Genomic DNA, 14,295 nt, shown 5'->3' with positions numbered 1-14,295 from the left:
TGGTTTATATGAAGCTATTAATGGGTAACCTGTGGTCAGGGTCAGTTCTAGACCTTGTGGCGCCCTCCTCATCCCCCGGCAGGTAAAACAGGGTTAGTGCGCGCCTGAGGCGCTTGTCAAAAATAGGGGCGTGGCATCATAGGGAAAGGGTGTGGCCAGAGTTATGCCCCATATAGCTATGCCACCGGTAGATATGCCCCCTGTAGTTGTGCCACCAGTAGTTGGGCCCCCTGTAGCTGTGTCCCCTGTAGCTGTGACCCCAGTAGTTGTGCCCCCAGTAGTTTTGCCCGCTGTAGATTTTCCCCCAGTAGATTTGCCCCCTGTAGTTGTGCCCCTGTAATTAGGGCCCCTAGTAGTGCCGCTTACAAATAAAAAAAATGAAACAAAAACACAATACTCACCAGCCCCACTCCTGCTTCCCGACCGCTGCTGCTGCCACTGCTGCTCCGTCTCTGGCCGCCCGCTCCTCGGATCTATTGGAGAGATGTCATGACGTCTCTCCCATAGTGCAGCACAGGCACTAGAGGTCAATTATGACCTCTAGCGTCTGACAATGGTGCCGCTGCAGCGGGCGCCCACACAGCCCACGGCGCCTGCTGCAGCCGGAGTACAGGGTGCGGGTCGGTGCCGGGTGCTTGCAGGGTGACTGGCACCCACCCGGCTTGCCCATGCCTAGATCCACTCCTGCCTGTGGTGAAGTCCTGATTTCCAGGAACCTTCCAGGTGCAGTGGTGAATTTCCTACTAGGTACGTAAGGCACGTACTTAGAGGCGGCACTTGGATGCTGGCGTTGGTACTGTCAGCCCAAATTGTACCAGTAAGTAACTGCTAAATACTTTCATTTTACTGTACAATATGCCATCTTGAATGGAGTTTAAGCAGGTAAAACATGCACATACTGCCCCTGTAAGCTGTCCTACTTAATAAATATGTATACATAATTAAAAATAAAAAAGTCAGTCAGTGGCTTTTTTTATTATTCTATTATCAAATAATAAACCTCACACGTCAGATGCATCCACGCGCCACTCAAGCACACTTATCTTATAAAATAAAGACACAACAACTGTAGTTGGCGTAAAAGGGGTCAGCTTTTATTTTCTGACTGAGAGGAAGGCCTATTAAATACTAAAACTAAAATGCAGACTTCCCTCTCTAACTAAGGTGGCGGGGAGAAGAACGGTTAAACATGATAAACGTAACATGGGTGATCAACATTATAATATAGAAAAAAACAAGCAATAAAAACATATGTGTGAGGGAGCCTCCTGCCCCAGATGTTCCGGGATCGGCCTCCTGCCTCCATCCCAGACATCGAAAATCAAAAATCCAAGGACAGGGGTCGACCTTCTGCCACTACCCCTGCCCACCAACAGTTGTAGGGACGGAGGTACGCTCCGCCCCTACGGGTAAAAATTGGGCCACCGGCCCCGCCATCCACATATGTTTATACCAATTATATGGACCCATTTGGTAAAGTAATGCCCGTAAACTAATTATAAAACTATACAATTGACCTAAAAGTGCACCCAAACTTACTAACCTTGAACTCATAATTAAAATTAAGTAACCGTTCAGAAACCGGCCAACTGCCAGGTTACCAACCTGCCACTGCCACCGAACTCAAAACCCAAACAACGAAAAGGCAGAAAAACTAACTAAAGAAACATAAGAAAGCAGAACACTAACTAACGCAACGAAAACCCAAATCGACTATCAAAAGAGAAAACTATCTAAAGGGACCTAAGAACGGGAATAATGTCCTCCAAGAAGATAAGCATGCCAGCCGGCGACAAATGCACCCCATCAGACCAGTATTGTGTCGGATCACGGAAGGAGATACCACCATGCGGCACGACCAGCCCGCCATGCTGGAGGACAGCACGACCGACAACCGAATTGACCCGCCTCCGAACCAGGTCAATCGCCCCGGGGTTAAAGGCTCCACGCTAAGACCGCCGAGGGACGATGTCTGACCAGGGGATCAGGCAAAACGGCTAGTCAGCCATAAGTTCCAACAGTTGACATCTGATCTCGAGGCGAATGTCGAGCCCAGTGCGGCGCACCAGATCATTGCCACCCAGATGCAAGACCAGAAACAGTGGATACTCAAATCGGCCAACTGCCGCCCGAAGCCAGTCCCGCAGGCCGTCCCAGCGGAGGCCTCTACGCCCCAACCAGCGCACGGCCTGCAGCTCCGGAAACCGGGTTGTGACGCAGGCCAGAGCCGACACGGACAGCCAGTAGACGTATGAATGGCCGACAAACCATATAAAGTGCGGATCTAACCGCCGTCCTGCAAAAGAAGGGTGTGACGAAGCTTAATAAACGAAATAAAGATAGTATGTGTAAATAGGTAACCTAACTGCGTCCCTAAAGGGGGATGGGGGGGGGGGGGCACCCAATTTAACTTGAGGCAAAAACACAAAACTTCGTTAGCCGCCAAAAGCCATAATTAAAACTAACGATAAACCAAAAATTCCTCAAGGCCCCTGCAATCACAAAGTGCAGCTGCGACGAGCGGCTAGTCCTCAAATGGGCGCACTGGGAGGAAAAGGCCTGATATAGCGTCTGACTGCACCATACCTCCACCTACCCAGTGCCCGGACTTCGACTTCGGACCAACCCGCCGCAGCGGCTGCTGAAGCAGCGCCGATGCAGAAAGAGTGAGTCCCATAGTCGGCCGGAGATAGACCCAAACTGACCGGAATTGATATCTGATCAACGGGGAACCGTCACTATGGACGAGCCACCCGGTGGGCGTTGGAGGCCGTACGGACGAATAAGCCTGGGACGCGGCAACTGGACAAATGCACGAGCCTGACCCATTCGAACCCACTGCCCCCTGCCGACTACGTCAGTCTTGGAGCGCTGAATCCTACACCACAAACCGTCGGGCCGTACGACGATGTGGGCCGCCAGCATGGGCGAGGCAGAAGTCCGAGAGACGGACACCAGCTCACCCACCCTGAACGCACCGTGGAAGGCCATCGTAAAGGCCGCCATGAAGAGGCGAACCTCGTATCCCGAAGAGCAAATACTCCGTAGGGATCCCAAAATCCGCCTCAGCAAAGCACCAGTGATCGGCTGGCGAGTATCCGGGAGGGGCGGGGTCGCCCGAGCCCAATCTTTCAACACCCGCCGGATGAAAAAGGAAAAAGGACTTCGTGAAATCAGCTTCCCCCCGAAGCTGCAGAAAGTATGATATACCCGCCAGAACCCTGCTAACAGACGCCCGCGAAATCCCGTCAGAGTACAAAATCCAGATGTATTCTAAGAGTAAATTGTGAGAGGTCTTACCACTCTGGCCTCTCTTCAGGAGGAAGCGACTCCACCGCTCCCAGGCGGCCCGATAGGCCGCAAAAGTTGCAGGGGCCAATGACCTGTGGGCTAACTCCTCCAATCCGGGTGGATGACCTGCCACACATACAGTAAGCAGGACATGATTCCCCTTGGATTAGAGCTGCAGGAGCCAAGCGCCTAAACCGCTGCCAATCGCCGCGAGACAGGGCATCCGCAATTTCGTTACGCACGTCAGGGACATGCTTGGCTCGCAACATAATGTTGTTTACCAAGCATAGCAAGACTATCTGCGCAATGACCCGCAGGACCGGCAAGGACGTGGATTTTTGGCGGTTTATGGCAAAAACCATGCCCAAAATGTCGCACCAGAAGATAACATGTTTGTTACGCAGGGCATCGCACCACAATTCCAAAGCGAACAGCATGTTTGTCGTGAGGCCCTTGCTAAGCCAGGCACGCGGCCAAGGAGACGCGCACCAACGGCCTGCAAAATAAGCTCCGAACCCGAAAACGCCAGAGGCATCCATGAAAAGCTCTAGGGACGGGCTAGACGCGACCGCCTCCTGCCAAATACAGATGCCGTTGAAACGAACAAGAAAGTCGTTCCAAATACGTAAATCCCTTCGGATTTCGAGGGACAACCTAAGAAAATGATGCTGGCGTCTAACCCCCACGGTAGCCTGTTCCAATTTTGTACAGAAAACCCTGCCCATGGGGATCACCTTGCAAGCAAAGTTAAACAGGCCCAATAAGGATTGAGCCTGCTTGAGAGTGAGCTTGCCAGCAGCCAGCGCATACAGGATACCGTCGTGTAAACACAACACCTTGTCCGCAGGGAGCCTACATAGACCACCGACCATATCAATCTGAATCCCGAGGTAAACCAAGGAGGCGGAGGGACCCTCCGTCTTTTCTGGTGCCACCGGAACCCCGAAGTGTGTGAAAAGGGCCAGTGCCCCCTGCAGCAAGTTGACGCAGCGATCCGAGTCTGATGGGCCGATAAAAAGAAAATCTTCCAAGTAGTGCGAAATTCCCCGTTCGCCCGTCGCCTGCTCGAGACACCAGTGGAGGAAAGAACTGAATCTCTCGAAGTAGGCACAAGAGATAGAACAGCCCATAGGGAGGCACCGATCGATGAAATAGCCATCGTCTAGCTTCAAACCCATAAACCGAAAGGCTGCAGTGGAAGGAGACGGAACGCTGACTGGATGTCCAATTTACACATCACTGCCCTAGGCCCAAAAGACCGGATGGTGTCTATAGCCGAATCAAAGGATAGGTAAACAACCCTACACTGATCATAAGGGATAGCATCACCAGAGGACAGGAAAGATGTTGGATAAGCCGAAATTTGCCCGCGGTCTTTTTGGGCACTATGCCTATGGGGGACAAGACCAAATCTGGCAAGGGGGGTTCCTGGAAAGGGCCTATCATTCTCCCTAACGCCACCTCAGCCTCCACCTTCTGGCGGAGCACGTCCGGAAACTCCTGAGCCGTACGCAGGGTCGTACCCCCCCCCCCCCCCCCCCCGGGACCATGTATCGGCAAGGGGAAGCCCGACGCGAAACCCGAGTGTAAGAAATGGGCGTCCGCCGGCCGCGGGTACCGTCGCAGCCAGGGAATGAGCGCCCGAAGTCTAATTGGGGTGGGGGCTGTGGCCAACGCCGGAGGCAGCGGGAGCGCGACTCTGCCGGGTCTGCGGTCCGGAAGCACCCCCGGTCCCTGGACTGGGGAAGTCCTTAATCCCGTTGCCCCCGCCACATCTGATACAGGAATGACGAAAATGACACCGCCCCCCTAAGTCACATTGGGCATTATTAAAAGCGAAGCATTTGCCATGCCCCGCGCGCCCTGAACCGCCGCGAAAGCCGGCAGAACGAGAGGCAGGTCGTTTTGCCTATCGTCTCGCCGTGCCGCCTTCCGCAGTGCCGGCCAGACCCTGGGTCAGTTCCGAGCACAATTCCACATTTTTTTAACCGAAGTTATAGATCTGCCGCCCGTGTTGTTTCCGCTGAAAATCCTCATCATAACGACGCCAGAAATCCTCATCATAACGACGCCAGGCCGACCCTTTGTACTTATGGTACAGCACTTGTATGAGGAATTGATATCGCACAACGTTCATGTGTTCGTCCGGGCGGGTCTCTAGGTAACACGCGGCAAAGATCAACATGCATCGAACCCAATTCGGGTAGGAGCGCAAAGCGTCCTCGCTGCCCTGCCCCTTTTTCTTAGCTGAAAGTAAGGCTTTTCGATCGTCGCTAGTAAGAGTAAAAATATTGACATATTGGCCCTTACGAATACGGTCCCGGACCCGGGGCCTGAGTCCACGTTGCACAGCCGTATTAGCGCAGTGCATGGTGTCTGATTCCACCGAGACTTGGGAGGCGGACGAGGTTGAATACCGATGCTCGCGCCGTCTGCGACGCTTAACCCTGTGCAAGCCGCCATCGGAGGAGGACAGACCCTCCGAGGACGTAGAGGCAAGGGAAGAATCCGTGCCCCGACGCCTGCACCTGCGCCTGCTGCGCTTGCTGGAAACCCTACCCGCACTGCTGCCGCTGCCAGAAGAGCTGGAGTGAGCACCCGACCCCAAGCCGCTACGAGGTGTAACCGCGCTCCCCCTGGACCAGTCAGGGTCCGATGAAGACTCACCTGTACGAGAGGGAACACCGTCCATCCCAGCGACCACCGGACGACTCGTGGATGCACCGACTGACTCCATTCCTGACCCGACGTCCGCGGCTGGGGAGACAAACGAGACATTGTTCCCCTGCTTCCCCACCGGACCCGCAGCCACCGGGAGCGGGGCAGGCGGGGGGACCGTCGCGCCAGAGGACAGAAGCGGGGTAAGAGATTGCGCAATGCTATCCACCAAAGAAGCAGTGGGCCGCCCCAGTCCCCCGGGTACAGAGGATAACAAGGGAGCCACTGCCGACACAACAGCGGCACAAATGGCGGACAGAATGGTGGCGTCCACCAAGGGTGCAGCCACAGTGGCAGGCGTAGGAAGATCAGACCCGCCACGCAAGTCGCGTGTCCCATAGGAGGTTGGCAAACCTCCCGTCGGGAGCAAGGACCCGGATGATCCCTCACTGTCGGCTAACACGGCACATCCGTCCTGCTGCGATAAACCTCGCTCAAACCGCCGGCGCCGTAACCTCCTCCTATCCCGAGCATTGGCCTCAAAATGAGAAACTGGAGAGTCGTCACTACTAGAAGGAGGCAGCGCGACGTCGGACTGAGAGCCGTCCGCAGCAGCGTCGGCAGGAGATGACTGGACGCGGGGAGGGGCAGAACGTTCGCCATCTGCCGGCGCACGCCGCCCCCTGATGGGGTGAGTGACCGCCGGCAGAGCTCCCCGCCTGTGCCCGGGGGGAACCGCACGGCCACGATCGGCGACAGCGCTAATCACCACGCGAGGCAACCCAGAAGGGGCAGGCGCCCCAGGGCCATCCACGGCAAGAGAGGCCAGGTGGCCCATCCCACCGTGCGCGGATGCGGAACGCCCCCGCCTGACCGGCCCTGCCCTATCCGCAACCGGCAATGGCCCATCCGCAGCAGCAGAGCGGGGGCGATGCCCCGGCCTGTCGCTGGAGGGCGCTGGTCGGACAAGAGTACCAGAGGGTTTAGGCCTCATCTGGGCCCCCCAGCTGGATGGAGGAACTGCGGCACGTGCGCGCTGACTAGACTGCATGTGTCCGGCAGCCGCGCGACCCCCCACCCGCCCAGTAACCCTAAAGGGATTATTAGTACAGCCCCCCCTGGCGGTAGCGAGTCGCAGATCCGCGGGCCGGGAGCTCCTTTCCGGCCCCACGTGATCTGAGCGGCCACCAGCAGCGACGAGCATCGGGCTCAGGGACGGCAGAACACCGTCCCTGGCACGCCGCCGAATGCGTCCCCGGCCCTCCGGTGCTCCGTGCCCTGCCGCGGCTAGCAGCGGGGAAGGAGATGGAGAGCGCACGCGCGGGGAGCATGAGGGGGCGGCCGAGCCCGGACGCGCCCGTTCCAAGTCTCACGCACGGCAGCCGCAGCAGGTGTTCCCGGGCCGGCTGGATATCAGAGGAGTCCATGAGCCGGGCGGGGAGGCCAGCGCTGCGGCTGGGTCTAATTCTGGCAGCCATGAGGGACACAGGGACTATCAAAAGAGAAAAACTGTGATAGGAAGGAATAAGGAAAAGAAAAAAGGGGGGGGGGGGGGGGTAGTAGATAGCAGAGGAGTAGAGGGAGATATAGCAGGAAAGGTACAGAGGAGAGAGATCGGTTGAAGAGTAGAGGTATAAATATGGAATAGGAGTATGAGAGAGAATAAGGAGGTATATGAAATGAGCAGTACTTATCAGCCTCACGAGAAGAGCTGGAAAGAGGCAGGAAGTACCAGGTCAGCAGCCTATATGCATGACAGGCCAGCCCCTATCCACAATCCAGCCAATCAGCCTCCCGGACCTTCTCTCTACGTTCCTCCCACCACAAAATATTAACCCCTTCCAAGCCAAGGTGATGCATTGAGAGGCGCTCCGCAAGCCCAGATGGTGCGCTTATGCTGCTCGGTCACATTATATTCCCTACGCAGTCTGGACTTGTAGCCAGTCTTTGTTTACTTTACAGCTGAGGGAGGTAGCAGCCAGGTCACACACCAGGGGGGCGAGGTTCAAAATAAGGGGCAGTACAGGGACGTGAAGGTGTGATCGCATCATGGCAGCCCTGTCCCTCACTTTACAATGCTCACAGTATCAGCATTGTAAAGTGGGGGGCGGGGCTATGATGACGCAATTTAGAGCAAATTGCATCATTGCCCCATCCACTTTTCTCTGTGAGTGGGGGGTTGAGAAGGTAATCAGCTGAATGTGGGAGACTTGCCCACCTTTCTAGGTGGGCTCCCCCCCTCCCCCTTGATGAAGCATCCCCCCCCCCCTTGATGAAGCAGAAATTGCAAACACAGGAATTAGGGATGCCTCATGCCCCATTCGCGCCGCCCCCCCCCCCCCCCCCCCTATTTGCCCGGCTCCGCCCCTGCAATGCTCCGGCTCCACCTCGGAAAGGGAGCATTGCCCCTCCCCCCGCCCGGTGACCGACTCTGCCTGATTGACAGACAGCCCCCCGCAGGAAGTGCGGGTGCACGCACAGGACAGGCGCTGTGCATGCGCCCGTGAGGCGATCGCAATAATTCTGTTTCAATCACAATTTGCGATCCAACCTGAATTAGCGCCACTGTCCCAATAGTATCTGTGCAAGCACTGAAGAATATGTATTCACTAAATAGCTGTTAATAAATGATATTGTGTATATGCTTACTGAACATCCTGAGTTATTTCATTTTAATATTAACATTTTCTCCTACAGGGTTCTAACTCCAAACACCAGCTAGCAATATGACCCCAGGGATGCACTGGCCGACCTACTGTCATCATCTTCAGCAGGATTTCAGCTGCCAGGAGGAAATAGTCTAAATTCAGTGCTATGTAGGTAAATGCCTTCTAGAGTTCCAGGTTTATTATTTGTCAATGTAAACCTGTTGTTGTTACATATGCGTCCACCTATTTTCTTTCCGTGCTGTTGTTATGATACGTCTTGGTCTTTGTATATCCCCAAGCTCCTCAGCCTTGATGTTTGCAGCCTCTGTGCACAGACACTGGTACTCCTTGTATTCCTGTATGCCACAGGGAACCTCCCTTTCGGAGGCAGGAGTTTTGCTTATTAGTTAAATGTTTGCACTGAAACCAGATACCTGTTTTTTCTTTAAAAAAAAAAAAAAGCCCCCCTCTCATACTGACTGCAGCTATTTAAAAGGACAAGGGTAGGTTTATAAGACCTAGCGTCTTCATGTGCGCCTATGACAGACTCTTCAAAGAGAGATTTTTTTTTTTCATCCCCCCCCCTCCCTTCTTGTGCCTTGCTGTGTCAAATGAGCATCCAGCAGGCACACTGCTTGGGTACAGCACTCTAGTTTAAGACCAGTGCAAGCCTATATCTGCCTGCCTCAGAAGTTTTCTCTTCCAGAATCGGTTGTACCTGCCACTCCAATGACCCAGGAGACACGCGGTGCTTTCCGACTCTCTAATCAGGAGTCGATTTAGAACTTCAAAAATAAATTTAAAAAAAATTAAAAAAAACAACCAAAAAGAAAAAAACATCCAAGGAAACAAAATAAACAAAAAAAGAAAAGAAGCAAGATCATAGCTGCTGGGACAAATGAATACAAATGAATTTAGGGGTTGGAAGGAGAGATTGTACTTCTCACCAAGCCACCAAGTAAGTGTCTATGCCAAATTTAAAGGGACAATTTATGCAAAATTTAAGTACACTTTAACCATTTATCCGCCAGGGGGTGGAGATTGCATTTACTGCTAGTTTGTACATTTTGTGGCAAAATTGTTAAGATTGGAAGTTTGTACATTGTTGCAGGGGAGAACCTGTTAGATAGAAATGATCTGAACCCTCACAGACCTGATGGGTTGCAAGAACTTGGCTGCTGTCTGGTTGGATTGATGTTGCAGGTGCAAGGCAATTACTGCTGTCAAAATTGGGTTTGGGGTTTATTTAAATCTGTATTTGATGTTGATTAGCAAGGAAAAGTCATCGGCCGTTTATGACTGTACTAAAGTATGATTGGAGGAATGATGCTGTAGAAATATGGCTTTTCTATTCCAGTTCCATTATATTCTAAGGGGTAAATTTACTAAGATGGGAGTTCTATTTAAGATGGGATGTTATCATAGCAACCAATCAGATTCCAGGTATTATCTTCTAGAAGGTGCCAGATAAATGAGAAGTAGAATCTGATTGGTTGCTATGGGTAACATCCCATCTTAAATAGAACTCCCACCATAGTACATTTACCCCTAAATATCAATCACCTGCCTATGGTCTAGTAGCAGTGGTTGGTACCTGTTAAAGGTCCAGGCTTATATAAATGGGATGTAGTTACATCAGTAGAACTTTATGTAGTGGCCATCAACTACTCTGTAATGGCTGTTCCTGGGGAAGAAGGGTTTCCTATGACATCAGATTGTGTACTAAGCAATCATTTCAGCCTTATCCAATGACCTGGCTTCTGTTCCTCATTTCTGGGAATCCTGTGATATGACATCCATGACTGATGCGTAACTGCGCCAGCCTTTGAATGACTTGCTTGAATATCCTTGTAAAAATGGCCAATCCTCAATAGCTGACGCCATCCAATCAGATATAGCACACAATCGGGTTAATTGTTCTTTCATTTTAGTCTCCATGATGGAATTGTGAATGAGTTTTGCCAGACTTTACAATATGTGTCCTGGACTGGTCTCTGCTCGACTTCTGTGTACAGCTGGAGAATGAATTGCCCATTAATTAGTGGGAAGAAACTGGCGATTAAGTGCAGCGATGGGAAGGAATCATGTTGTTCCCATGCTAATAAACCTGCCAGACTTCTGTTACAGGGTATGCAGTCTGTGCTAGTGTGCAGACAGAGCTCTCTGCTCAGGGGCCACACACTCACCTGAGAATGTGACAGTGTAAATAGTCTGCACCCAGCTGTAATGTAGTTGTGCAAGGTCTGTGGAGGACACAATGATGTAAACATCAAGCAACCCTCAGTGGTATTTTAGGGTTTAAACGCATTAATGGGACCCCACTGAGGTCAGGAAGCACAGAGACAATGGTTGATCTGGAAATAAACTCAATAAAAATAAATTTTTAAGTGTATTTGGTAGGACAGCTGTATACGTAATATTGCACAGTAGTGTGAACCTGTATGTGTAGTGTATAGTGTCCTGCTGTATGTATAGTGCACAGCAATGTGAATATGTGTCGTGCATTGCAGAGCAATGTCCTGCTGTATATGTAGTGCACTGTGGGTAATTGTAGTGCAGCGGTGTCTTCCTGTATGTGTAGTGCAGAGCAGTGTCCTAGTGAAGGTGTAATACAGAGCAGTGGTCTTCTGTATATGTAGGGTAGTGCAGAGCAGTGTCCTCCTGTATGTGTAGTGCAGAGTAGTGTCCTAGTGAAGGTGTAATACAGTGCAGTGGTCTTCTGTATATGTAGGGTAGTGCAGAGCAGTGTCCTCCTGTATGTGTAGTGCAGAGCAGTGTCCTAGTGAAGGTGTAATACAGAGCAGTGGTCTTCTGTATATGTAGGGTAGTGCAGAGCAGTGTCCTCCTGTATGTGTAGTGCAGACCATTGTGAATATCAGTACACAGCGGTGTTGTCCCGCATGTACCGTGTTGAGGAGTGTCCTCCTGCATGTGTAATATAGCGCAGAACAGTGCAACTATTTATAGTGCAGAGGAATGTCCTTCTGGATGTGTAGTACAGAGCAGTGTCCTCCTGTATTGTAGTGCAGAACAGTGTATTCCTGTATGTGTAATGCAGAGCCATGGGTGCATCTATATGTTGTCTGGAACTGTGTGAACCTGTATTTGTAGAGCCCAGCATTGTTAATATCTGTAATGCACAATAGTGTAGAGCAGCATGGATCTGTATGTATAGTGCAGAGCATTATACAATACAGTCCTGCAGAGCAGTGTGAATGTGTACTGCACATCGCTATCCTCTTGCATATGTGTAGTGTTCTCCTTCATGTATATATTAGGAAGTGGTATAGAGCCATATCCTCTGTTATGTGTACAGTGTCCTCTATGTGTAGTTTAGGGGAGTGTCCTGTATAGCATGTATAGTTAGTACAGAGATGTTGCTTTATGTGTGTAGTGCAGAGCAATGCAAAAAAGTGTAATGCAGGACACTGACCTCCTATATTTGTAGTGCAGAGAATTACGAAGCTATATGGGTAGTGTAGAGCAGTGTCCTGTAATAGCTGTAGTGCAGAGTGTATGCAGTTCAGAGCATTTTATGTGGGATATTGTGTTTTATTTGTGTTTAAGTAGTCTGAACGTTTGGTATTTGCATGAGTGAGGTACAGAGCTGCATGATGGTCTCGTCTCTTCATATAGAAGTCATTGATATGAGCTGTATTTATTGATACAGCTGCCAAACACAGAAGCATGTGTCTGTACTTGAATTTTCCTTTTCTCTAGCTATTTTAGCACTGCTTGAGAAGTCACTGAGGAAAGGCATGACGTCTGTATTACGGAGAGATGTGCCAAGCACATCCCCCTCCTCCGCCGTAAACACTACCACTTTTTTGTAAAAAAAATGTCTGCTAATACTAATTAGCAAACATCTGCAAATAAATATCACTGTTACCAACAATTTTCTTGTAAAGAAAGAGGGAAAAAAAGAGAATATTTGGCTGGCAATAGTGTATTATTCAGCAGTTTTCTGGCTTATAAGAGTGGAAAAACTGGAGGGTAAAATAATCCTTTACACATTTTAATTTATTAAATCTGCTGTTTGGTTTGGATCCATGTTTTGCTGCCTAGGCTGCAAATGAAATAGGGACAGTGTGGAAACCTGTAATTAGATATAATTTGAATGGCATCCAGCTTGGTCACAACTTTTATAGAACCTTAGTCCTTAATAATAAAATAAAATAAAATAAACCTGCTTCTGATTTATAAAAAGAAGGGGGAAAAAAAGTATTGCTGTTAGGGGTGTAGTATTGCAGTTTGGCCACAAGAGAGCAGCAGTGGCGCTGAGCCTTATATCCAGTGCATTATTTCCCGGAGCCTTCCTTTCCTTCCCTGTGCAGCTCGGGTCCAGCAGGGAGGAATCTCCGTCTGCTGCTGCTGCTGCTGGCCGGGGACCCCCTGAAGTCAGGAGAGGGGGTGCAGAGAGAACCGCCAGGGGTCAGGCTGCCATGGCTCCCAGCACAGCCCAGACCTGCCCCCCGCCCCCCTCCCCAGGTGCATGCAGAGTCCCGGGGGAGTGAGTGGCACTTGCACCAGCAAGGAGGGTGCCCTCAGCCAGGGACGGGATGCTCTCACTCCAATGGACGTAAAGCCCCCGGCCGCCGAGAGAATGAAGTAACCGTGATGGAGCCGGTATCAGCCTCGGGCTCCAAACTCAGAGCAGCCGCGTCCAGGGGGTGAGTACTGGGCTGCAGGAGGGAGGGGGTCGCGGCTGCCCATGCACAGGGTCTTTGAGGATGTACAGTAGTTTGATGCCTGACAGGGACTTCAGGAGGGACATTCAGCAGCAGGGACTTTGGTCCCGGATTTCACTGTGTTGTACACATACTTGGGACCCTTGATAGGGTGGGTGGGTGCATGCATGCATATGGGGAATCCTTGCCTGACTGGGTCCATGCATATGGGGAATCCTTGCCTGACTGGGTCCATGCATATGGGGAATCCTTGCCTGACTGGGTCCATGCATATGGGGTATCCTTGCCTGACTGGGTCATGCATATGGGGAATCCTTGCCTGACTGGGTCCATGCATATGGGGTATCCTTGCCTGACTGGGTCCATGCATATGGGGAATCCTTGCTTGCTGTGTACCTGCGCGGGGGTCCCTTGCTTGCTGCGTGGGGGTAACTTGCTTGATGCGTGCCTGCGCGGGGGTCCCTTGCTCGCTGTGCGCCTGAGTGGGGGTCCCTTGCTCGCTGTGCGCCTGAGTGGGGGTCCCTTGCTCGCTGTGCGCCTGAGTGGGGGTCCCTTGCTCGCTGTGCGCCTGCGGAGAGGGGGTCCTTTGCTCACCGTGTGCCTGCTCGGGGTGTCCCTTGCTTGCGGCGTGCCTGCGCGGGGGTCACTTGCTTACGGCGTGCCTGCGCGGGGGTCCCTTGCTTGTGGCGTGCCTGCGCGGGGGTCCCTTGCTTGTGGCGTGCCTGCGCGGGGGTCCCTTGCTTGCGGCGTGCCTGCGCGGGGGTCATTTGCTTGTGGCGTGCCTGCGCGGGGGTCCCTTGCTTGTGGCGTGCCTGCGCGGGGGTCCCTTGCTTGTGGCGTGCCTGCGCGGGGGTCCCTTGCTTGCGGCGTGCCTGCGCGGGGGTCATTTGCTTGTGGCGTGCCTGCGCGGGGGTCCCTTGCTTGTGGCGTGCCTGCGCGGGGGTCCCTTGCTTGCGGCGTGCCTGCGCGGGGGTCATTTGCTTGCGGCGTGCCTGCGCGGAGGTCCCTTG

The 14,295-nt window shown here is 52.3% G+C and overlaps 1 protein-coding gene and 1 long non-coding RNA gene across 2 annotated transcripts in view; one reads left to right on the top strand and one right to left on the bottom strand.

The window, feature by feature from the left end:
* Positions 1-14,295, bottom strand: part of LOC134948597 (uncharacterized) — a 174,178-nt gene that overhangs the window by 69,771 nt on the left and 90,112 nt on the right. The window lies entirely within an intron of this gene.
* The window catches only part of COL27A1 (collagen type XXVII alpha 1 chain), a 453,351-nt gene continuing 451,944 nt past the window's right edge, over positions 12,889-14,295 (top strand). The window contains exon 1 of the mRNA XM_063936676.1: positions 12,889-13,267. Within this exon, the coding sequence (XP_063792746.1) occupies positions 13,215-13,267 (53 nt within the window). The 5' untranslated portion in view covers positions 12,889-13,214. The remainder of the gene's footprint in view (positions 13,268-14,295) is intronic.

Source organism: Pseudophryne corroboree, chromosome 8 (genome assembly GCF_028390025.1).
Source record: "Pseudophryne corroboree isolate aPseCor3 chromosome 8, aPseCor3.hap2, whole genome shotgun sequence".
NCBI classification, from domain to species: domain Eukaryota; kingdom Metazoa; phylum Chordata; class Amphibia; order Anura; family Myobatrachidae; genus Pseudophryne; species Pseudophryne corroboree.
Note: the sequence above shows the minus strand (reverse complement) of the source record. Positions and strands in the feature narration are given on the sequence as shown.